At 42.5% G+C, this 23834-nt stretch overlaps 2 protein-coding genes across 2 annotated transcripts; both read left to right on the top strand.

Annotated features, from left to right (window-relative positions):
- Positions 1-240: 240 nt before the first annotated feature.
- On the top strand, positions 241-5414 carry cldn10a (claudin 10a; the record flags this gene model as incomplete). The annotated part of the gene is made up of 5 exons (XM_080758572.1): positions 241-460; positions 1841-2002; positions 2429-2510; positions 2968-3006; positions 5267-5414. The coding sequence occupies 5 exons, from the start codon at positions 241-243 to the stop codon at positions 5412-5414; spliced, it is 651 nt and encodes a 216-aa protein (XP_080614698.1).
- Positions 5415-12384: 6970 nt separating this feature from the next.
- cldn10e (claudin 10e) lies at positions 12385-16891 on the top strand. The gene is made up of 6 exons (XM_080758420.1): positions 12385-12550; positions 13230-13326; positions 14571-14732; positions 15086-15167; positions 15354-15467; positions 15774-16891. The coding sequence occupies exons 1-6, from the start codon at positions 12416-12418 to the stop codon at positions 16201-16203; spliced, it is 1020 nt and encodes a 339-aa protein (XP_080614546.1). The 5' UTR covers positions 12385-12415; the 3' UTR covers positions 16204-16891.
- The last annotated feature ends 6943 nt before the right edge of the window (positions 16892-23834 follow it).

Below are 23834 nucleotides of genomic sequence, written 5' to 3'. Positions count from 1 at the left end.
GTGGGCGTGTGCGTGAGTGAGAGAGGCACAGGGGGAGAGAGAGAGAGAGAGAGAGAGAGAAAGAGAGAGAGAGAGAGAGAGAGAGAGAGAGAAAGAGAGAGAGAGAGAGAGAGAGAGAGAAAGATGACATACAGTGAGAGAGAGTGAGAGAAAGAGAGGCAGAGAGTGAGCGTCCCTCTCTCCTCAGAGACAGATCCACATCTCGTGACCCTCACCTCCCAGCAGACAGAGGGACTCATCATGGGGAACATGGCCACGGAGATGGTGGCCTTCCTGCTCAGCATCTCGGGCTGGATCCTGGTGTCCTCCACGCTGCCCACCGACTACTGGAAGGTGTCCTCGGTGGACGGCACGGTCATCACCACGGCAACCTTCTGGTCCAACCTGTGGAAGACCTGCGTGACCGACTCCACCGGCGTCTCCAACTGCAAGGACTTCCCCTCCATGCTGGCTCTGGACGGTGAGTGCAATAAGGTACATCTTAGTTCAGTGGTTCTCACAGTGGGGTCCGGGGACCCCCAGGGGTCCCTGAGGCACTTCCAGGGGGTCCCCAGCTAAATGATAGTTTGGAAAACAAATGGACCCTTATGGGTCTGTAGTGTACAAATGGAACCAAATGGACCCGTTTGTACACTCTCAAGAGTTAAATTAACATTGATTTTACTATATACATTGGGGTCTCAGAGATAGAAATGCCATTAAATGGGGGTCCGTAGCCTAATTCATGTCAAACTAATTCATGGGGTCACTGAAATTAAACAGGTTGAGAAACACTGCTAGAGCCATAAAAATCTCCTCTCAGGGAGGTCCCCGGCATATCTCTTCAAATGGGGGTCCGCGGGCAAATTAGTGTCAATTTGAGGGTCTTTGACATGAAAAGGTTTGGGAACCACTGGCTTAGTTAACTAAATAGGACTATTGTCATTATTATTATTATTATGATTATTATTGTTGTTATTAACAGAGTAGTACTAGTACTAGCAAAATAAGCTTTTTATTCATTGCACTATTATGATTATTCTTATTCTTATATTCCACTTATTGGTTATTGTGCTACATTGCATGTGGGGGGTCAGCTCTGGTCAGCCAGAACATGTAGGCTACCACAGTGTGTTGTTTGGGTCGTTTGTATTCTGCATCCCATCTGCATTCCGTATACATAAAAAAGACCTAGAATCGTAAAGCACCTGTTTTCATTTGGATGAATGACTACCATTGTAAACAAGCGCATTTGGAACTGGACACCCCCCCGCTAGCTGCCCCGCCACACTGCCAGTCTGGATGCAGTCCATGAAGCAGCACGTTTAACATTTAACTCGGCACATTTCATTGAACGGGCCGAGCGAAGCATGGATGGATACAGTTCTCCTAATGTGTTCCGAATCCGAGCCATTTGAGAAAGTCATGCACGGGGGTCACTCGTTCTTCGTGACAGAAGAAATGCTAATCAGCCACGAAAGGAGGCGTGTTGCTTAAGGATGCAATGTGCCCACCGTGGAAGAATTGGAGAAAGTCATGTAGTCTCCCAGAGGTCATTTGTGGACAAAGGAAATGTTACCTTGTTTTGAAATCACCACCCTCGTTGTGTAAATGTTAGTGACTTATAGACCTGAGATGGATAATATATAGTCTTTTACATTAAGACCGTGCCACTGATGTGAATGGAAATGTGACAAAAAAACATCCCTTCTCGTATTATCTTGTCTGTTTCTCTCTCTCCATTCTGCAATCAATGAATCAATCAATGAATCAATGAATCAATGAATCAATAAATCAATCAATCAATCAATCATTCGATCACTCACTCAATATGTCTGTCTGTCTGTCTGTTTGTCTTTAGCCTATATCCAGGTGTGTCGGAGCCTGATGATTGCTTCAGTTATTTTGGGTTTCTTCGGAGCCACCCTGGCCTTAGTGGGAATGAAGTGCACGAAAATCGGGGGCTCAAAGATCACCAAAGCCCGTCTAACTGTCCTCTCCGGCTTTCACTTCATTCTTAGCGGTAAAGCTCCCCCTATGTTGTATATACACTTCTGTCTCTGGACTTAATGGGTGAATATTGCCAGACAGCATTGATTGAACTTACTTTGTAATGTCAGTGTACCAATGGTTCCCAAATTATTTATTTCAAGCACCCCCACAACGCTAAGAGTGTATGAATGGATGCAAATCCCTTACAATTTCTACACTCTCAGAGTCACAGACCTGTATTTGGGATGCTCTCAACCTGAGTGTCCATGAACAACACATTTCAGAAGCACTGAAGTAGACTTTGTAATAATGTGAGATGCTCTGATGACTCAACTTACTGCATTAATAACTACCATATCGCCTCTGGGTATTAACCGGACTCAAGAATAATGTGTCTTCTCTCCTCTGCACTCTGTCTTTCATGTTCCAAACAAATGAGAAACCTTTCTGCTTGCAGGGCTGTGCAGCATGACAGCGTACTCCATATATGCTCACAGGATTACAACTGACTTCTTTGACCCACTCTTCGTCGCGCAGAAGTAAGTGGTGGGGATTGATTACATTTACAGTGTAATGTCACAGTTTGTGTAAATGATATCTTAACTACTTAAACCATATATACTTCATTGATTTGTACACCAATTAGTGAAAATAGCTGAACTCTCAACTTGTACTACTGTTACAAGTACTGTATCTACTTTTTCTCCAGAATGTTTGGCTGAATTTCTGCCTATGCTCAGAATAGGGACACTGGGTTTCATGTGCTTAAAATTTATATATGTTTTCTATTTTTGCTTTCTTTTTTGGTCCATTTTATTTCTTTGGGATAAGTGATCAGTTTCAATGTTAAGGCCCAATTGGTTTATTTTTATTTTTTATCTCACCGGCACAATTTTATTAAATGTTTTATTCTGAGTTGTTCCTACTTCCTGCTTCATTGATCGAGTAAAACTGGGAAGTTAAAACGTTTTAGTTTGACTGGTGGTTTGTGTCTAGATTTGAGCTGGGAGCGGCCCTCTTCATCGGCTGGGCCGGGTCGGTGCTGTGTATCCTCGGAGGATTCGTATTCTGTCTATCCTTATCGGATGGCGTCAGTAACAGGCAAGCTGCTTTTCTTTACAATAACATTAACATGAGTGGGTGGTTACTTCCATGTATCTGCAGCCTCATCTATCGTCAAGAGCAATCAACAAGCTGATGTCAGACGATTTCATTTAGAGGGAGAGTGCAGTGCAACCCAGTAGAGTCATTTTACCTAAATTATGGTGTGGCCATTTAAAAAAAACAAATCTCTCTCAACATCTTGTCTCATAATCTGCGGATTTAAAAGGAAATTGTACTCCAATTATTTTGATAAGTTACATGAATGATGACGGCTGAATGTTTCCTTTGTCGCAGCCTGAAAATGTGGACAACATTACTTACGCAAAAGTCACCTTGAATGAATGAATGAGGAGAGGAGGGGGGGGGGGGGGGGGGTGGGTTTGCTTAGGCAAGCGCTATTGGCCACATGCATCAAGGAAACAAACTTTATCTGTGAAGACTGTGATATATACTTCTTAATATTCTGGGTCAGAATATTTCATCTAGGGAATAGGTGTGTGTTTTTATTTCGAGCACAGCATACATAGCTAGCCCACTCTCTTTTGCTATACAGCAGTGGTTTTCAATTCCCTTTTAATTTCAAGGACCATTATTTATTCAGCATTTGAGCCACGGATCACCATTTGATGACATTTAGCCTCTCAGACACAAAACTAAAAGAATATTATAGTACTAGAAGAGTAGAAGTACGTCCTACAGTATAGACATTTTGGCCATTTGGAAATAGCTGATCTACAAGCTCACAATGCGTTGCGACGAGACGCATTGTGAGCTTGTAGATCAGCTATTTTCAAAAGGTTAATATACATTTGAAAACTTGAAACAGGACATTCTGCATAATGAGTACTTTTACTATTGGTACTTTAAGTACATTTTGATGCCAATTCATTGCACATTTTGAATTCTGGACTTGGGACTCAACAGAATATTTCTGCATTGCAGTATTAATACTTTTACTTAAGTAAAACATTTGAGTACCATTTAGAATGTTGTACTCCTATATCAGTCCCCCCCAAAAAACAGCACCAGTTGTGCTCGGGATTTTTATCTCTTCAAGACAGTCGCTATGGCTCTTCAGACAGCATAGATCATCAAAGTCAAAGTCATACGATTTGTCACACACTTTACCGCAGTCAAATTTGTTCTCCGCATTTGACCCATCTCTTGGAGTGGTGAGCCGCAGCCGTAACACGCTCGGGAATTATTTGATTCATTGATTTGACCCGCCCCAATCCAACCCATTGATGCTGAGTGCCAAGCAGGGAGGCATTGGGTCCCATTCTTACAGTCTTTGGTATGACCCGGGCCGGGGATCGAACCCTGACCTCCCAGTTTTAGGGCGGACACTCTAACCACAAGGCCACTGTCTGTGTATCATTCATTAGCATAACAATGTAAATAGACATTTATGCACATGATGTATCCCAATGGAAGAAGATAGACAACAGAATGGTTGCTATGATGGCTGCTTTGGTGCAAAGAGTAGGATGCACTCGCACAGAAGGTTACATTTAATTTATTTAATTTGACTTCTGCTGATGCTATGAAAGTAAAGAAAACATGTTTTCCTTTGTATTTTTAATTGGTGATCCCCAACGTATACAAATCTAATGCTCACTTTGAAATTATTGCAAAAGAAGGGCAGACGAATGAAAACACTTGGGAGACAATTTCATCTCAGAAATAGTTTTATGGAGAGATAATTTATCCATATAAACCCTGCATCAAAGGGACTGTCTGATCAAGACAGTCAGCGCCTCTCCAAGTCTTGCTTAGTGCTTACTTAAGTAAATTCCCAAAGGGACTGGAGTAGGTCATGCAGAAAAAAAGCATGCATTTCTTCAGTTGGAAAACAGACATATTTGGTATTCTTTACTTCAGTGGTTCTCAAACGGGTCCATTTAGTTCCATTTGTACACACTCAGAGTTAAATTAACATAGATTTTACACTATAAATTGGGGTCTCAGAGATAGAAATGCCATTAAATGGGAGTCCGTAGCCTATTACATGTCAAACTGAGGGTCCTTAAAATGGTTGAGACTTGAGAATCATTGCTAGAGCCGTAAAAATCTTCTCTTATGGGAGTCCCTGGCATGTCTTTTCAAATGGGGGTCCGTATAGTCAATTTGGGGGTCCTTGACATGAAAACGTTTGGGAACCAGTGCATTACTTGTTGTGGTTTCACAACAGGGCCGAGTACTCCTACAGAGGTGCCGCGTCCTTCGCCACCGCCTCGCGGCACAACAAGCACATCAAAACAGCCGCCAGCCCTGCACACAAAGACCCCGGAGAGCCAGTGGACGCGTCCAGGCAGTTTGGGAGGAATGCCTATGTGTGACAATGAGCCATCGTCTTGTCGTGAGAATATGCGTGGCAGACTGGTGGTCGTCACAACTAATTCACCCGTAGAACTGATGGAGAAACTTCATACCTGTGGTGTGGCGGTGGGTGGATGACTGAGTCACTGCATTGCGTCCCCGGTTCGATTCCGGCTGGAGAACTGTTGTTGCACGTCGTTCCTCCTCTCCGCTGTTGCTCAATGTACCATCTTCCTACACTGCCCTGTCTAAAAAAGCACAGAAAAGAAGTACACACTGTAACTTTGTACATCATGTATGCTCTTGAACAACCACATAGACTGGAAAGTGGATGCATTTATCGGTATAAGCTACATTTCATGTCAGCCTATAAGTAGCTACAGTCCTTTGTCAGATTTGCCTAAATGGGACTTTTGGATACTGTGTCCCTTAAACACACCTGTGTGAAGTAAATGTATGACAAAGAAAAGAAAGGTACAAAGGTGTACATTCAGTCTTTAGATCTGTCAGTGGCCAATAAACTGGCCAAATAAAATAAATGACATCAGATAAGGTTGTTTTCAGCGCTCTGCAGGAAATTGAACTGGGCACAGTGTTCATCAAACTGTCAGGTCACCTTGAGCAGACTGGTCATTCACTGGACTCACAGGATCAAGATATGTCAAGATCACTGTGACTTGAAAACTAAGACCAAATACACTGCAAAACCCTGCATGATATGTGGTATAACACATTCTCTGAAGCCCATGTCTTAGACTATAATGCATTATAAACATACAACAACATATAAACAACAACCCACAAAACATTTTACTTTAAGCACTGACCACTTGACTTGGCACGACTAACAGCTGCATTATAATGCATTATAACTGGGAGTATGATGCATTAGCAAATTAGCATAATGTATTACAACTATGAGAATTTACTCTGATAATAAATCTGTGTCCAGTTTATTGACCATACATACAGTATAAGTCATTAAATTATGTTTTATAATGTATTATGGTTATCGTTATGAATCAGTATGAATATTTATGAGTGCTTATAGCTATAATTATACTGTGTTATAAGCAGAGTAGCAGACTGACACCTTCTAAAGTACATTTGTAATGCATTATATACATTATAATACAAAGTGTTGCCATGTCGACTTTTATTTAGAAACTCCACTGTAGTAGCAGATCTCTGAAGCATGGCTATACTATACTGAAACAACATTCCAAGAAATGGTGACATCGAGTGACACTTTTGTCCAAGCATAGTCCCATTTCTATATCAATATATTGCTGTTGTGCTCATCATTTAATATACCATGAGCAGATGCAAAAGAAAGCGTCAACTCAAGTGTTATTTGTACTGTGTGTAGTGTACTGTATGATCAGTATTTTTCCCACAGTGTTTCTGTATACTTTCAAATGTGTGTGGGGTGTAGTATGCTTTGTGTATAGGATGCTATAAACACAGTGTTGGTTTAACTACAGTATCACAAATACATTCATGATTTAGAAACTTAGCCTTAGTATCATTACACGTTACTAGTTAGTTAACAAAGTTCTTTCCAGAATGTAAGAACATGCAGTTGCTTAACCCTGTTGTTTTTACGCACAAATTACAGAAAGAGAGCAGCTGTGATGTCAGTCCAATAAATATATATATTTGTTTCTGTACAATACTGCGTTTAATTGGCTGAACTCTTGATAGGGTTTTTCTTTTCTTTTTTTCGTGTGCAGAGAATTTCCCATTGTTATTATTAAACGTAATCAGATATGATTGTGTTGTGTTGACAAGTGCTGGTTTAAAAGCTGTTTGTTCACTTTGACAGCTGATGCCAACATTCCTCAAAGCCAAAGAAGTGCTGTTTAACCACATATGCCCTATTAAAAAAAAAAAAAAAAGAATATTAAGATTATTAGAAGGATTATGGTGAATACTTTAGATTTTTGATAATGTTCCAAAATCTTCAGAATTAAAAAAATATATATAGATATATACATGCTGAAAACGAGTTGTGATGGAAACGTGTTTGAGGTTGTAGATTTATTTGATAAGGAAACTTTTACAATCTTCAGTCGCAATAACTTGTGTCCCCCAATGAAACATTAATCTTTTTTTGATCAAAGAACGTGTCCTCTTCTCTTGCCTGCCTCTGGACCCCAGCAGTGGTGGAAAGTAACTAAGTAGGCCTACATTTACTTAAGTACTGTACTTTTTGAGATATTTGTACTTTACTTGAGTATTTCCAATTTCCAATACTTTTATTTCTACTCCACTACATCTCTGAGGCAAATATTGTACTTACTACTCCACTACATCTCAGAGGCAAATATTGTACTAGTTACTTACTACTATTTTTATTATTATTAAAACACATACATTAACCCCTTCAGCCCTATATACATTTCAGCCATTTGAAAATAGCCACAAGCCACATCGCGCCGCACTAATTGATCTGCTATTTTCAACATATTTGTATACATTTGAAAACTTTCAACATTCTGCATAGTGAGAATACTTTTGGTAGCTACTTCAAAGTACATTTTCATGCCAATACATTTTCACTTTTACTCAAGTACATTTTGAATTTCGAACTTTTGCCTGTATTTCTACATTGCAGTGTTGATACTTCTACTTAAAAAGTAGAACAATAAAATGGAGTACTCCCCAGAGCCCGGCCTGGGGTCAGTATAGGGCATACACCAGACCGGAGATATAGAGCTACATCCACTCTGCTAGGCACAGGGACCACCTATATGATCCACTCTGCTAGACACCGGGACCACCTATCTATCAGCACCTCCTGATCAAGAGGAACCCTCACCTATGTTACGCAAAACCTTGGCCCAGGGGACGGATACTCAAACCGGGCTGGCAGGAGGAAGTTGCTCCCGCGCCTTTCCGGCACTTTGTGTCTACAAACACAGTGTCGGGTGTCCAGGAGGGACCGGGTGGGACAGGAGCTCTAAGATAATAATGGTTGTATTCAGTGTTGATTTTGACAGCAAATTTAGATTTGATAGTTTTAGTCATTATAGTCCCTTGAATAGTTTTCATTTAGTTTAAGTCACATTTTTAGCCACCCGGAATGTTTTACTGTTGGTCTAGTTTTAGTCGACTAAATCTACAGTTGATTTAGTCGACTAAAATGTATTTTGGCGGGCCTTGATGGCGTCGTAATACATACATATATATATATACAGTCTAGGGCCTAGACTCTAGGCCATAGGGCATATATACTGTATGTAGTATTATAGGACCTAACCGACAGCACTGCATCCTTTCAGCATCAATTTACAGTTCTACTATTAAACCACCAGAGGGCAGTATTTGTCCATTTATAATGGTTAGAGGGTAGCAACATTCCCTTCCATTTCCAGAGTAGCAGTCTGCTAAATGCCTAAATTGTAAATTGTAGCAAAATAAACCAAGGCTTTATCACTTATACCATTGTCTATGAATTGATTGCATAGGGCCTAAATGGAAACAAGACACAAGGACTTTTTTTGGTATAAGTGTTTGACTGTACTACAGATCTACCAGCTCATATAGCGATCATGAAAATGTGTGCAAAATGTGGTATATTATTATTTCACAGCGAAGGCTTATAACTGGTATCTTTGCTTCTGGGGGTCCCTGGTACAAACTATTTTCTGAAGGGGGTCCGCGGCCAAACATGTATATTCAATATATATTTTTGGGGTCCTTGACATGAAATAGTTTGAGAACCGCACTGACATAGAAACATACTGTAGGTTTTTCAGAAAACTGTCATGATTTAGAAGACATTTTGTAGAATCTGATTCAGGTCTAAATGGGTTAATTAAGTGAGGCCCAGGTAGCCTGGGTCGCATAACCTTGCCTTTGTTCTCGTTTTCATATATTCTTTTGCCAGATTGACCTGGCTAGAGTAAAGTCAACACAGCATTCCTCAATTTCCAATGCTCTCCCTACCTCACCAATAACTTTACCATAAGCCAAAAGGCCTTTCAAACAAAGAGGGCTCCCTTTCATCCTCACTGGCCCAGGGAACTTTCATCACCCCTCTCCCCATAGCCTTAATAAGTTCAGAGTCACGGAATTAAGTCTAATTATAACCACACAAAGACGTTATGTTGTAATTATGAGACCTATACGGCATAGTGAGGGACTTAGTAAAGTAGCTAATAACCCGGGATAAGGCCCGGGGGCAGAGCTTAAAGGCCACCAACGTTATTACATGGCTTTATGGAAGGTTGTGAAGGTCATTAATGCACTGGTGTAACACTGTAGTAGTCGAAGTGCAATCTGCTGGACTCCTATAGCAGAATAATATATTCCTCTCAGCTCTACTCTAAGGAATCCTGTGTGAATTCATTTAAATTATTTTTGCAGTGTAGCGTACTGCCCGCAGATGAGGGAATACACAAACAATCAAACTGATTTCAGGGAGCTAAATTGCAGTGGAACGAACGCACACAGTACACGCACACACACACACACACACACACACACACACACACACACACACACACACACCCCCCTTCATCACTCCCCATAGTAATAAGTTCAGAGTCACATAATTAACTATAAAGGGGGCGTGGCACTCCATGGACTGCAGATTTCCTTCAGGCCTGTTTAACTATAACCTATACCCATGTCTGTATATGTCATTTTTCCACATTGTGAGCTTGTAGATTGGCTCTTTTCACAATTTTTTATTTTTAAATGTCTCTCACACACACACACACACACACACACACACACACACACACACACACACACACACACACAATATTGTACCCACCTCCAGTTGTGGAGGTACAGCTGTTTAGTCTAGCTGGCTCGCCAAATGAGTTTGGAGATTAGCATCACTGACTGTGCTGAGCTGGCAGAATGTCATCACACTGGTGTAGGAGGACACAGTCCCTTCCGCCAAACCTAAGACCAGTCATAAATCAAAACATTATGAGGTAAGCATTACAATTTAATTATTTAACCCTCCAAAGGCAGGCAGACAATAGTAAGCATTAGAACAATTATATAGTAGCCTATAAGTGTTCAACTAATACATTGTAAACAAAAACCTTGAGTTTGCACAAACGCAAGAACAACCACCAGACGGAAAACCCATTGGACTTAACCAGTTATAAGAAAACAAAAGGAAAGCTACCTGACATACTGGAAAGTGACTGCCCAAACCCAAAGCAAAATGGAATGCTATCATCTGTCACTAAAAAGAGAATATACCGTACATTGGCTGAATACCCGAGCACGGTAAAAAAAACTTAGTAAAGCGTTGACTACAGGTACAGACTCAGTGAACACAGCCTTGCAATAGAGAAAGGCTGCCACAGACAGACCTCGCTCCCAAGGGAAGACAGACTATGCACCCACTGCACACAAAATGTGGTGGAAACATATTACTTCCCAGAGATTATACACACCCAAAGTGAGTTTGAAACTATGGCCAACGACAAAAAACTCCCATACCTATTGGGCACTCACACTCACAGTAGCAAGATTTGTGAAGTGCGACAAAAGAAGGTTAGCCAATGGAATACAACCACCCTAAGGACTACCATGTATACCGAGTAGACCGCTAGACCTACTGCACATGTAAACAGAGCAGCTACCTTTAACCACAATTAGTTTAAAGGATTAAAGTAGTTTTTTTTGTATACAATTTAAATGAAATAGTCTTGAGAAAAGAATGCTGCTATTTGTCCCAAAAATGCTGCCATTTATTAAAATAAAATAAAGTATACCCTCTGTAGTACCCTGAGTTTCTGATTAAAGAAATTATGCCACTGGTTGAAATTCTGTCAAATATTGTCATTATGTTTTATAATATATTGCAATGTTTTAAGGTTGAACTACAGTACAAGGACGTTTTTGGTATTGAGTCAGACAAATTGTCATGCTTGCAGGTTTTGGTTTGAAATGGTGGTTTTGTTCAATGAGAGCTAGTATACCAATGGCATGAGCAGAGCTTCAGTGCTAGAAATGGCTGACCCACCCATTTTGATATTGCTTTATAGGCAATCTCTTCAAACTAGTTCTGCACCCACTCAGTGTGAAAATGTAATACACGAGCATACTCAATGGTTATGTCACTTTCAGTAACTGGAGCTGCACTGCTTAGCTAAGCACTTTCAGACGAGACTCACAACTTCACATCTCTCGGCCACATCTCCTGGGAACCTGTAATGTGCTAGTCTCTCACCTGCACCGTAGGGGCCTGCATGCAAAACAAGTCCCACAGCGTGATTACTCTGTCCCTGCAGCTGGGGTTAGCCTCTGTTAGCCATAGCCTCTGTCTAGTCTGTTCTGCCTTCCTCTTCTACCACACAGTGACATCATGGCACGAGCCACCGTCCTTCCTGGATGATATTCTAAATTAATGAATTCCGAAGAAATTAATACATTGGTGAGTGAATTAACTTAAATTATTAAATAAATAACCTATAGAAGCACTAGGGCTGCAAACTATCGAATCCTATCTTAGGCAATTGAGAAGTGAGTTTTTCCATAATTTCTTGCATTGATTTTACAGAATAAATTGATTAGTCAAATGAATAAATTAAGCCTTATATTTGTTGTTGTACATTTCTTTGAATAAAATCGATAATGTTTGAGGGGGTTTCAGGTGGTCCTCATAAAAAATGTGTAAAATGAAAACATTTGGTTTCATTTTATGCTCTCAAGATCTGCATTTCATCATATACAAGAAGTCTATACAATTAGAATGTAGAAGAATTGTTATTTTGATCAACGTTTGCCTGTCATCTATCCTAATGGTAACCAACATCAACACAGCATGGAATTGTGGACAATATCTTATGCAACTAAATATTCTTTAGTTTTGGGTCTGAGAGGTTAAAATGTCACCAAATGGTGGTCCGTGGATCAAACGCCCAATAAATAATGGACCTTGATGTGAAAAGGGTTGAAAACGTACCACTGGATTCAATTCATCAGCAGCATACGGACCCTCACCATTCCTATATCCACAGTGAGGAGCAGCCTGCAGCTATAGCCAGCGATGAAGATCCGTGTGGTTCAGATCTGGGGCTTCCTGATGACGGTGCTGGGCTGGATCTTCGTGGCGTGCACCATGGCCATGGAGGGCTGGAAGATAACCTCCATCGGGGGCATGGGTGGCTCCTCCATCATCAAGGTTAGTCGAAGAGCATTGGGATATTTCCGCGCTAGTTTATCTAAAAGCGCCACATTTTGCACAGATGTAGCCCAGGGCCCTAATGATTTAGCTACAGTATAGGGCGACCTTTCGGGGTCGCCACATGGCCAAATCCACCATTAACAACGTATATAAGGCAAGATTTTCAAAATGTTATGTTTTAAGTAAGTGACGTGTCAAACTAGGTGGTTTTCATGATTCTGAATCCATTCGTTTTGCACGAAAAACACTCCTTGGACTAAATTCGGCCATAGCCACTTGCCCAAATGGCCCTATGGCCGTTTTTAGCCCAAGGAGTGTTTTTCGTGCAAAACGAATGCTTGGAATGGATATAGGTTGTTAATGGTGGCCATATGGATTTGGCCACTTGTGGCGACCCCACGCTTTTAGACAAATAAGATGCGATGCGAAATCACCATTCTCTCTCCCTATGCTCCTCTATTATAGGTGGGCTGGTACTGGCCCAACCTGTGGAGGGCCAAATCACCATTCTCTCTTCCTATGCTCCTCTATTATAGGGCCTTTTACTGGTCCAGCCTGTGGAGGGCCAAATCACCATTCTCTCTCCCTATGCTCCTCTATTATAGGTGGCCTGGTACTGGTCCAGTCTGTGGAGGGCCAAATCACCATTCTCTCTCCCTATGCTCCTCTATTATAGGTGGCCTGGTACTGGTCCAGTCTGTGGAGGGCCTGCTTCACCGACTCCACCGCCGTCACCAACTGCTACGACTTCCCCGTGCTCTGGTCCGTGGAAGGTACGTACTGTAGGCTGCTACAAAATGGCTTCCAAATCATGACAGAATTTCCTTCTGAAAAATGTATCAGTGGGATGCACTGGTGCTCCAACATTTTCATGTCAAGGTCAAGGACCCCCAAAATGATCTGCATTTGGCCGTGGACCTCCATCTGAAAATGAGAGAGAGAGAGAGAGAGAGAGATTTGCACACATTATCATGTTTAATGATAGCAGATCTACAAGCTCATAGCTCATAGCTCATAGCTATACCTATGAGGGAAAGCGACTGTCTTGAAAAGATAAAATCAACCTATATCCCGAGCACGACTGGAACATTTTTTGGGGGGCCTGATAAGTATTAGAACTAAGTACATTCTTATATACAGTGGTGCAAAAAGTACTTTTTTACTTTAAGTGAAAGTATCAATACCGCAATATAGAAATACAAGTAAGCGTCCAGAATTCAAAATGTACTTGAGTGAAAGTACAAAAGTATTGGTATCAAAATGTACTTAAAGTACCAAAAGTATAAAGTACTCATTATGGAGAATGTCCCATTTCAAGTTTTCAAATGTGCACTGTTCTGTGCACAATCTAGGTTAACTTGTTGTTCTTGAGATATTGCAGGCGGGAATAAACTCTCCCTTGCAGTCAGAACTGCAGACTCAATCCAAAATGTCTGCCAGTCTGAAAATGTACCTCCACTTCACCCTCTAGCACTGTTCTGTCATTGTCATTATTGTTGACTATATTTTGATCCAGCACCCAGCCTATAGGTTTAGATGTGTGTGTCCTTTTTGACTGTTTGTTCAGCCTCCCCTACTAATTGTTGTCATTCTTGTCACCCACTTTTCCCATAAATGTTAGCTGTTTCTATGTAGATATACCGTATGTTATAGTTACTTGTTCATGTTTTTGTTATTTTCATTTTCCTTTTCTAAAATGTCCATCCATCCATCTCATCCATAGTCAGGTCGCGAGGTGACCACAAATGTTAAGAATGTTATTTAGAAAATCATGTAGTTTAGACAGATGCTATAGGTTTTATGTTTGAGGCACGTTGTTCTCTTTGCAGTCTACTTGTGTGATTATTTAGCTTGTTGTTTAGGGCTCGGGCTCATGTTTACTCTGCTTGCTCTTATCTCCCACTTGTAACAGGTGCTCTGAATACGAGCATCTGCTAAATGGCTAAACTGTGAATTGTTATGTTATGTGTTTACCTTAATTAGCAATGTGCTTAATCCTCACCATTGTGATAAACAGGCCATATCCAGATAGTGCGTGGTCTGCTGATGTCGGGACTGTCGTTGGGAATGCTGGGCTTCGTTCTGAGCCTGCTGGGGATGGAGTGCACGTTTCTTGGAGGGAAGGACCGGCCCAAGTACAGGAAGATCTACAGCGGGGGATGGTGCCACATAATCAGTGGTAAGTGTTGCCTGCTTGGTTTCATATTGGCTCAGTCAGCAGGTATACATTGCAGATGAGAACACGTTTATGAGAACCAACTATTGCGATTGTGAAATAAAAGTTTCAATAATTTCGACGGATCATAAATTAATGTTTGTTTAGTACCTCGAGCTGCAGCCGCCATTACGTGTATGTACATGAGGGGAAAGTACTTTTACCGTAAATATATTCTTGGAAGGCGGCTGTCATGTTACAAAGTTGCAAAATACATGATTGCTGCCTCGTGATTGGAATAGCAAACGGTATGCAACAGATAGGTTTTTACCACATTTATAGTGAATGAATGTTGTCCATTTCTCCACTGACTGCAGGTTGTCTGTCTTCATCTGGCTATATTGTCTACGCACAGTATGTATCAGGAGAGTACTTCAACCCCCATTTTGATGGACTGAAGTAAGTCTCTCTGGTCCAAATCCAGGCACACATGCTGGGTCATATATGCATCATACGTATTATGTCATGCCTTTTCTTTGACCAAAAACATACAGAGAAATGTACGTACAGAGAAACACTGTATAATTTTGTATTCTAGGTCTGTTATTTTATTTATCATATCTCTATACATCTGTACAAAATAAGGTTTGACCTGGGCACCCCTCTGTTCCTCGGCTGGGTGGGCTCTGCCTTTCACATGGCTGGAGGCTTCTTCTACCTATGGTCCGTGTGCAAGCCTCTTTGTGGAGGAGAAGCGAGGTGAGTAAAGACACAGGCCTCTGGCCCCTTTTCCACCCAGGTTTTAATCCATGAGCCAGAGCTCCAAAATTGGAACGTTAACCCAATCCAAGCCATCCACGAGATATCTCGAGGAAAGCTATTATTACCATCTTGACGCCTCCTCTTTCGGTGGGGCACCTATGTTTTCATTCCCACTAACAACAATGTATGGCGACAGATTCTGTAGCGCAACTCGGAATCTGTTTTTGAGAGATTAAGGTTACGTACACACTCCACCTGACCATTCTCCTTATATTGATGATATTGCTTTCTCTCCCCATGCAGGACAATTGTCATCACTGCTCCTCCACCCCTAGAGACGGTCACGGAGAAGACAAAGTCCAACACGGCTCTGTCCATCGTGTCAGAGATTACCTCCAAGACCAAGGTGTCTTCCGTCTCTGAGCTGTCGTCTAGGTCTGCGCGCTCAGAAATGTCCTCCATCTCCTCCAGGTCTGAACGCTCGTCCCAATCCGGGCGCTCCTCCAGGTCGGAGCGCTCGTCAAAGACGGGCCGCTCCTCCAGACTTGACCTCAAGGACGACGTCTCGCGGTCAGAGGCGTCGTCCGGATCGCGGTCCGGACGCACGTCCAGGTCCAGCGGCACAAGTCGTTCGGCGTCGCGGAGCAGCGGCGGCAGAAGTCGGGCCGTGTCGTCCCTGTCGAGCAGGTCACGGAGCGAGATGGAGTCGTTTGTCAGAAACTCCTACATTTGACATGGACGTGGCTGATTGTTCTGTGTGGCGCTGTGGGACAAATGCTAATGGAGTATGTTGGACTAATGAGGACCTAATCTTCTGAAAATAAGGTTGAAAATTGATGAATTGCTCCCTTAATTCATATGAGAAATTATTATTATTGTTTTTTTATAGTGGGATCACCTGCAAGTGAAAGGTTTCTGATAATAGTATGTATGATAGCTGAGAGCCAATTAGAAAAGGTACATGCAGATGAAGGCAGAGAGGAGGACCACCAACTCTTCTGTGCATTTAAACAGTGTGACATGCTCAAAGCAACAGAGAAAAAAAGAAATACTAGCATTCTGCCAGTACAATAGATATTTATTAATTTATTTGGTTCGTTTATTTTGTTCACTATTTGACACTACTAAAGTTTTGTGTCTGTTAGTGCTTACATGTTGAACTTCACTAGCCTGGTTAATAAACCAGACTAATATCGCTTTTTTTTTTTTTTGCCAACGGCTGATTCGGTCTGGTTTATTAACCAGGCTAGAACTTCACGCCCATTGGACGACCAAAGCGACAGACACAAGTCAAACCATAAACGCCTCTCATTATGTCATAATGCCATGCCTCTCCTGCCTGTATCTCCTGCTTCTTTCGGTGCTTCAGCACTGTACACTGACCACTGTGTAAGTAAGTAGCCTTGCCGAGCCATGAGGCCCCATAGAGCGCCGCAGTCCGGCCCCCTTTTCATGACGACGCCAGGCCCAGGAAATAATTTGCCTCGTACAAAGCCAACTTGAGTTGTGCCAAATCATAACAAATAATTACAAAGAAGAAAAACAACTAAAAAAGTTTTGTAACCTGCCGTTTTCTTCTTCTTTCCAATTATTAGTTTGGCCCGAATTTTTTTGTTTGTTGTCATGATTTGTCACAACTCGAGTTGGCTTTGTACAAGGCTTAAAAGGTCTTTAAATAAATACTTTTTGAAATGTCTATGAGGAAAATGAACGGGGAATCATTTCCTGGGCCCTGGTAGGGGGCGGGACTGCGACGCTCTATAGGGCAGGAGCCTATCTCCTGTTTCTGTAGCGTGAGGCAGCTTGATGTACAAGACTACAAGTACATCCCCTGACGCTAGTATGTCGCAGGGACTTACCCCCAATCCAACCCTTGATGCTCAGTGTCAAGCAGGGAGGCACTGGGTCCCATTGTTTAAAGTCTTTGGTATGACCCGGCCGGGGATTGAACCCCGACCTCAGGGCGGACACACTAACCACAAGGCCACTTAGCTGTCCACTGTGGGCCATTATGTTGCAATGCACGCTATAGGGTTGCCGGACCGTCCCTTGGAATACGGAATTGTCCCTTATTTGGAAACTAAAAGTGTCCCTTATTCTTATTGAACCGATCGTGATAGGCCAAAGGGAGACATTTTTGTCCTTATAGACATGTCCCTTTGAACTGATTGTGATAGGCCATATTTCTGAGTAACTATAAAGTACATTTACTGAAGTACTGTACAATTTTGAGGCATTTCTACTTTACAGGAATATTTCCAATTTTCTTTACTCAAACTTTAGTTACTTTGTAGATTTGGATTATTATTTCAAAACATACACTAACTACTTCAGCCCTATTTTTGCCATTTGAAAATAGCCGATCTACATGGTCACTCACAATGCTATTTTCAAAGTGTTTTTTATATAGTCACACACACACTCTCACACACAAACCGCCATGTCAGTAGATTTCCAATGCTTAAAATGCAACTCCATGTGCCAATCTACAAGCTGAAAGATGTTTGCCAGTTTCCAGTGAAATACTTTATACTGCTGCATAATACAGTTTAATTTTAAACTTGAAATAAGCGACAGAATGCATAATTGCAGTGCAGGGGTGTTTAGCTTTGTAAATAGCTCCCTCGTGTGGTGAGTGTTGCTAAATAAATGTGTTATCTTCATCCCTGTCTATTACTATAGGGACCAAATCCCTCTCATAAAGTGCTATGCTGTATATAACACTAGAACTGTGCAATTAGGAGGCAGACTAAATAATAGGATAACAAATTGTAGTGTTTATTCAATGCCAAATACTTATATCTGAACCCGAAAATACTCCCACAATTAGTGCAACTTAGTACATTTAAACGTTTTGACAACAGACCATTCACAATGAGAAGATGTGGAGAGTTATATCACATGGTTCCCAAACACTGGGTCGGGACCCATCTGTGGGTTACGGACCAATTATTATGGGCCACAACTCACAACGCTTGTACAAATACCTACAGTAGGAAAAATATATACCGGTATATTTCAAAAGATCTTGTTTTTAATATATATTATTTTTTAAAGAAAAATAACCAAACAGACAAATCTAAGAAATTCCATAAATAAAAATAATTGTGAGCTTGTAGATCGGCTATTTTTACTAGTTTGGTAACCACTGGGTTCAATTATTGCCATTCCATTACGGGTAAATTCTTTACCTTCTACCATGTAAGTAAAGAGACTATCAGCATTCAGCAAGCCAGCAGAGGTCACCAGAGATCTTGTAAGATAAGGAATCTGTGAGGTCTCAAATGAAAGCGTTGTGCTGTGCCTTGCTGCAGTGCTCTTGGACTCAGCAGCTGCAGTCGGTGAGAGAATAACCAAGACAATGTACCTCAGTGCCGGGATGAAATGTGTAGACTCATACTGCACGCACGCACGCACGCACGCACGCACGCACGCACGCACATACTTTTATTCAAGCATATTTTTTAAACTGGACATGTCCTCTTGACCTCTTGAATAACAAAGGGTCACCTAACACCAAAGTTATTTTGTTGCTGGCACAGCAAATAAAACAAAGTAATTCTAGCAGCCTTCGGCCAATAGGAACATTTGTTAAATAACAAAAATGCCACGAGGTCACCAACATCCGCAAGAGGAAGCTCCGGCCACTGATCTCGTACAACCCAGATTAGGCTCAAACATGGGGTTAAATTTATTCTAATGCTAAGACACCAAAATGTGGAATATGCCCTACTGTACTAACAGACTAAAAAGTTGCCTACTCACATGTTTTACTTAAGTAAAGTCAAGACTGCAATTTAGAAGTCCGGAATTTAAAATGTACTTGAGTAGAAGTACAAAAATATTGGCATCCAAATGTAGTTAAAGTACAAAGTACTGAGTACCCTGTATGTTCATGTATGTATCTATAAATGCACCATGTCTCTGTGTGTACGTCAGCACGTACGCCTGTACGACTTCAAATTCAACACACGCGTTCCACACCCCCACAGGGAGTGCAGTGCCCGGTGTCGAGTCCGTCGGATAGCCGGTTGTCCAGAACCAGCATAAAAGCCTTTACTGTATATCTCCATATATGGAGCTAGCCTGTTCTGACATCATAACGGTATTCCATCTGCATATAGACTCCATATTTGGACATGCCTGACAAAGAACTCCATAGGCATAAAAGGGACACAGACATAAGTGCATGGGTGGGGCATGCATTTCCAACTTGCATCGTTCCAAGTAGGCCTGTGCCCAACTGGCACTGCTCTAGTCTTTGGGGACAGTCCAATGGTGGCTCTTCGACTTCTATTGGCGAATATAGTGACAAAGGCCTGAACCGGAAGTTTACGGAATGCATTGGAGTCTATAGGCTTTTAGTGACAAACGAGTTACATGAACCATGTGACGTGACCGGGCTGTTTTCTGCCCCCTCAATGTCATAACTCTGTCTTACTCTATGGCTTTGGTTCGAGTCCTGTTTATGACAACCTTTGCTGTATGTGTCTCTCCCCTTTCTTTCTCTCTCTCTCTCTCTCTCTCTCTCTCTCTCCCTCTTTCCTGTCCATCTTCACTTGATACTATCAATAAAGGCAGAAAAGCCACAAAAAAAAAAAAAATCGTTAATACGCAAGTAAATGTTATTTCCACTACTGTCAAACAGTGTGATTCAATACCCTCCTTCCAAACCGCCAGAAAAGAGCTTTTGTAACTGCATGGTCCTAGAAAAGTCACCTAAGCTTAACACTAGAAATGACACCCCTCCCCAACCAACTGTTTACTGTACATACTGTATTTAATGTATTGTGTATTGCTACTAATGATGACGTCTTGTATATTGCTGTATATTATTGTATGTCTTTAAATGTTACGATGAATTCAACACACGGGGCCACAATGGAAACAAGCCCCTATAGCCTATATAGGTTGTTGAAGGAGAGGACCTACCACGCCGGCAATGGACCCTACTGAACCGCCTGCGCACTGGAGTCGGCTGCTTCAAATCAGCAATGAAGTAGGGCTTGACAGAGTGCAGTATGCGAGTGTGGCGAGCCTGAGCAGTCTGCCGAACACATAATTAACACCTGCCCCCTGTACAGACCTCCTTCGGAGGCCACCATCTTCCACGTGGGACCAGAGACAAGGGTGTGACTATACTCGATACTGAGTTGGACATTTGAGGATGATACACGAAAGAAGGAGAAGATATAGGTTTTTTTGTTTTATCCTTCATTGTCAAATCGTACCACTGTACTATTTGTACAAACTGTTAATATACGGTATTCAATCTATCAAAAAGTAGAATGACCGACGCACAGACCAACCGAGATACCTGCACAGCCATCGAACCATGCCACTCACTACCTGGGATAGGGTGACGCTTGTTGACATGCTGCTGTGGCACTTCCACCACGTTGCATACAGGCTTTCTTAAGATGACCTGGGAGCGCTGGGCATGTTGAACTCTCTCTTTGAGTCCCTCAGCTGCGAGAGAAACAGGCTACTGTCAGTGCCATTTCCCTGGCCAGGTCCCCAGACGCCCACAGATGGACTCCTGACAGATAAGCATCCTAATTCCTTCAGACAGAGTCCCGAGACATCCAAGATAGCCTGAGGCGAGGCAGGGCGAGCCTCTTCTCACACGCTGCATTCCTGTGTCCAATTGAGACGAAACACTTATCCCTGCAGCATCCTAATGAGGTAGCGATGGTTCAAGAAGAGAATGGTGACAGACAACCCTGCATCTTGAATGTCCCCCTTAAGGGCTCCTTTTGGTTTTTTATAGGCCTCTCTGTAACTTTTTATTTTGTTTATTTATTCTTTGCATGCACAAGGATGTGCGTCTTGTCTTTCTTTTTTTTTTTAAACGCACGTCGTCAAGCTATTCCCGCAGTGTAGCCACAAGGAAAAGACAAGCGTGATGATTGAGCTGGGAGAAAATAAAAAATCCACACATTTTGACAAGAGTTACGAGATGCCGGAAGGCAGCCTCGTCGTCGGTGGAGAAGCACAGCTTTGGCGTTAGTCATGCGGTAAAAAAAGAAAGCCGGGGTGGGTTTGCGGAGGAAGCGGAACGGGCGTCGAGGCGCGAGGAAGAGACCTCTGGAGATGAGTGAACGCGGTCCCCGCACTCAATTTGCCGGGTGATTTACGAGTTCATTTCCTGCGTGGAGTTCTCCGCCGGGGCTGGGGAGGGTACCTCTCTCTCCCGCTATAGGTTGCAGTGGCTTGCACTTCCGCGACAGTCCCTTATGGGACCCACCCGCTCCCGCCATTCCAGTGCCACAAGACGGGCCAATGAATAATGGCCGTCTTTACCCGTACACTCCGAATACTCAGAGTAAAGACTCAACATCTTTATTCATGAGGGCCGCTCTTATCTGCCTCTCCACAGAGGACAGAAAGGATTCCTTGAGCGCTCCAGTTGTGTGCATTATCTTGTAATCCTTCCACTAATGATTTGAGTGTCAACTTAAAAAGAACAAAATGGAGAAGTCGACGACAGGGGTGAAGGGAGGCCGATGCATGTGTGTGTGTTCTAGAAAGTGTGTGTATGTGTACAACTCCGTGCATGATTGCACACACACACACACACACACACACACACACACACACACACACACACACACACACACACACACACACACACAATGTAGGCTGATTGACTTTTCATGATAAACAAATCGCACAGCATGAAAAAAAAACGGCTTTCTCAACACCATTTTCATCTGCCAACAACAACACGTGCCTGCAGCAACTTACCAAGACAGTTCAACGCACGGTGCCTTACAAGCCTGATGAGGACGCTCATGACTTGGAGCCGAGTGGCAGAGCAGAAATCCTCCAGCCTATATACCTATACAAACTGCCCAGCAGCCTTCTTTCATCTCGGGACACTTTTGTTGTCTATTTTCAACACGCCAGGCCACGGGGTCAGAAGCGGTGAATCATCCGTTCGCTGGAGGAGAGAGATGAAAGGGCCCAGCGGGGCGACGAGAGAGAGAGAGAGGCAGCCCACTGGCTCTTTGTCTCCCTAGAATAGTGTGCGGGGCACACAAGGCGCCTCCACTCAAGGTTATGGGGTGTATACAGTATATATAGATACAAAGGACAAGTGACGAGCCTCCGCGAATGTTCTCCTCCCACAGAGCTAAGAGGTGAAGGCTCTAAGGCAGCTCACAGCAGAGTTACATTACATTATTTGGAGAAAATAGAGACAAAGATGCAGGGAAATCAGTTTTGATGGTCCACAGAGTTGGAACGCTCAGTACAAGTCTGTATATAATAATACCCTGACCAACGTACATATACGTCATACATTACATGCATCCAGTGCTACAGAGACAGCGGTTACATAACACCAGCATCAAATACATACAAGGCATTACTGTGGACAAGAATCTCTTCCAACGCAACACCATGGACTTTCACAAACGCTGCCAACATAATACTCGTATTTTTCATCCGGAGATAATAAAAAAAAACCCAACCCAACCTGTCAGCTACAGCTACAGCTCGTTCTTCTCCCGTGCTGTTGCGTGGTGGAGACACTCCTGCAGTATGGGACCATCTGTTTCTTTAATGTGTTTACTGTCACAAGCCAGGACAAATTAAAAACAAAATTCGACCAGAGCAGCTAAAATAATTGGTGTCCCCCACGGCAAGTTACACGACTCTGCAGCCCTTTCGCACAGCAAAAATCCCCTTCTGAGCCAGTTTTTACACTGTCAGAATTGAATTACAGCTCACGATTTTTACTGTGCATGGAAGGAACAGATTATTGCAAATGTCTCGGATGACCTGTCTCCATTGTCTTTATTCTGTTTCTCTGGGGGTACAGTAGGTACAGGTATAGGACACTTAAAGGAGAACTGACACGCCCCTCGGGAGCTAATAACTGCTATCAAACAATGCTATCATGATTCTGACGTCAGAGTGGCGAAAGCTTTCCCCAACGACTTCTATGCGGGCTCGCCGGGCTTGGTGGCCGTGGTAGCATAGCAACTTATGCTACTATTTTGGTGTCACATTTAGCTTGAATACTGGGTGAAAGTCTCATTCAAAAAATTAATTTTTCGCAACATTGTTCAGGTGAACTGTGTGTTTATGCTTGTTCATTGTAATAATCAATATCGCTATGATTATTTTATTTATCGCCGCGTCGCTCCGCATGACAACATACAGTCTAGCCCGTCTCAGATGCAGGCTGCACACACACGGACGGACGGACGTATAGTCTCTGGTCAGGTCCCCGCATTGAACTGGGCATGTGTGTACGCACACACACACACACACACGGCTATAGTGCATGACAGCGGGGAAGAGAGCTACAGACGCCCGAGGCAGATTCCGTGCCATTGCGTGTGTGTGTGTGTGTGC

Source organism: Protomyctophum bolini (genome assembly GCF_963924005.1).
Source record: "Protomyctophum bolini genome assembly, chromosome: 24".
In the NCBI taxonomy this organism is placed as follows: Eukaryota; Metazoa; Chordata; class Actinopteri; order Myctophiformes; family Myctophidae; genus Protomyctophum; species Protomyctophum bolini.
Note: the sequence above shows the minus strand (reverse complement) of the source record. Positions and strands in the feature narration are given on the sequence as shown.

Excerpts from the sequence above, each read along its gene's own strand:
- cldn10e (XM_080758420.1), top strand. The coding sequence starts at position 12,416 with ATGAAGATCCGTGTGGTTCAGATCTGGGGCTTCCTGATGACGGTGCTG. Across the intron at positions 12,551-13,229 it reads GTGGCTCCTCCATCATCAAG|GTGGCCTGGTACTGGTCCAG; the intron begins GTTAGTCGAAGA and ends CCTCTATTATAG. Across the intron at positions 13,327-14,570 it reads CGTGCTCTGGTCCGTGGAAG|GCCATATCCAGATAGTGCGT; the intron begins GTACGTACTGTA and ends TGTGATAAACAG.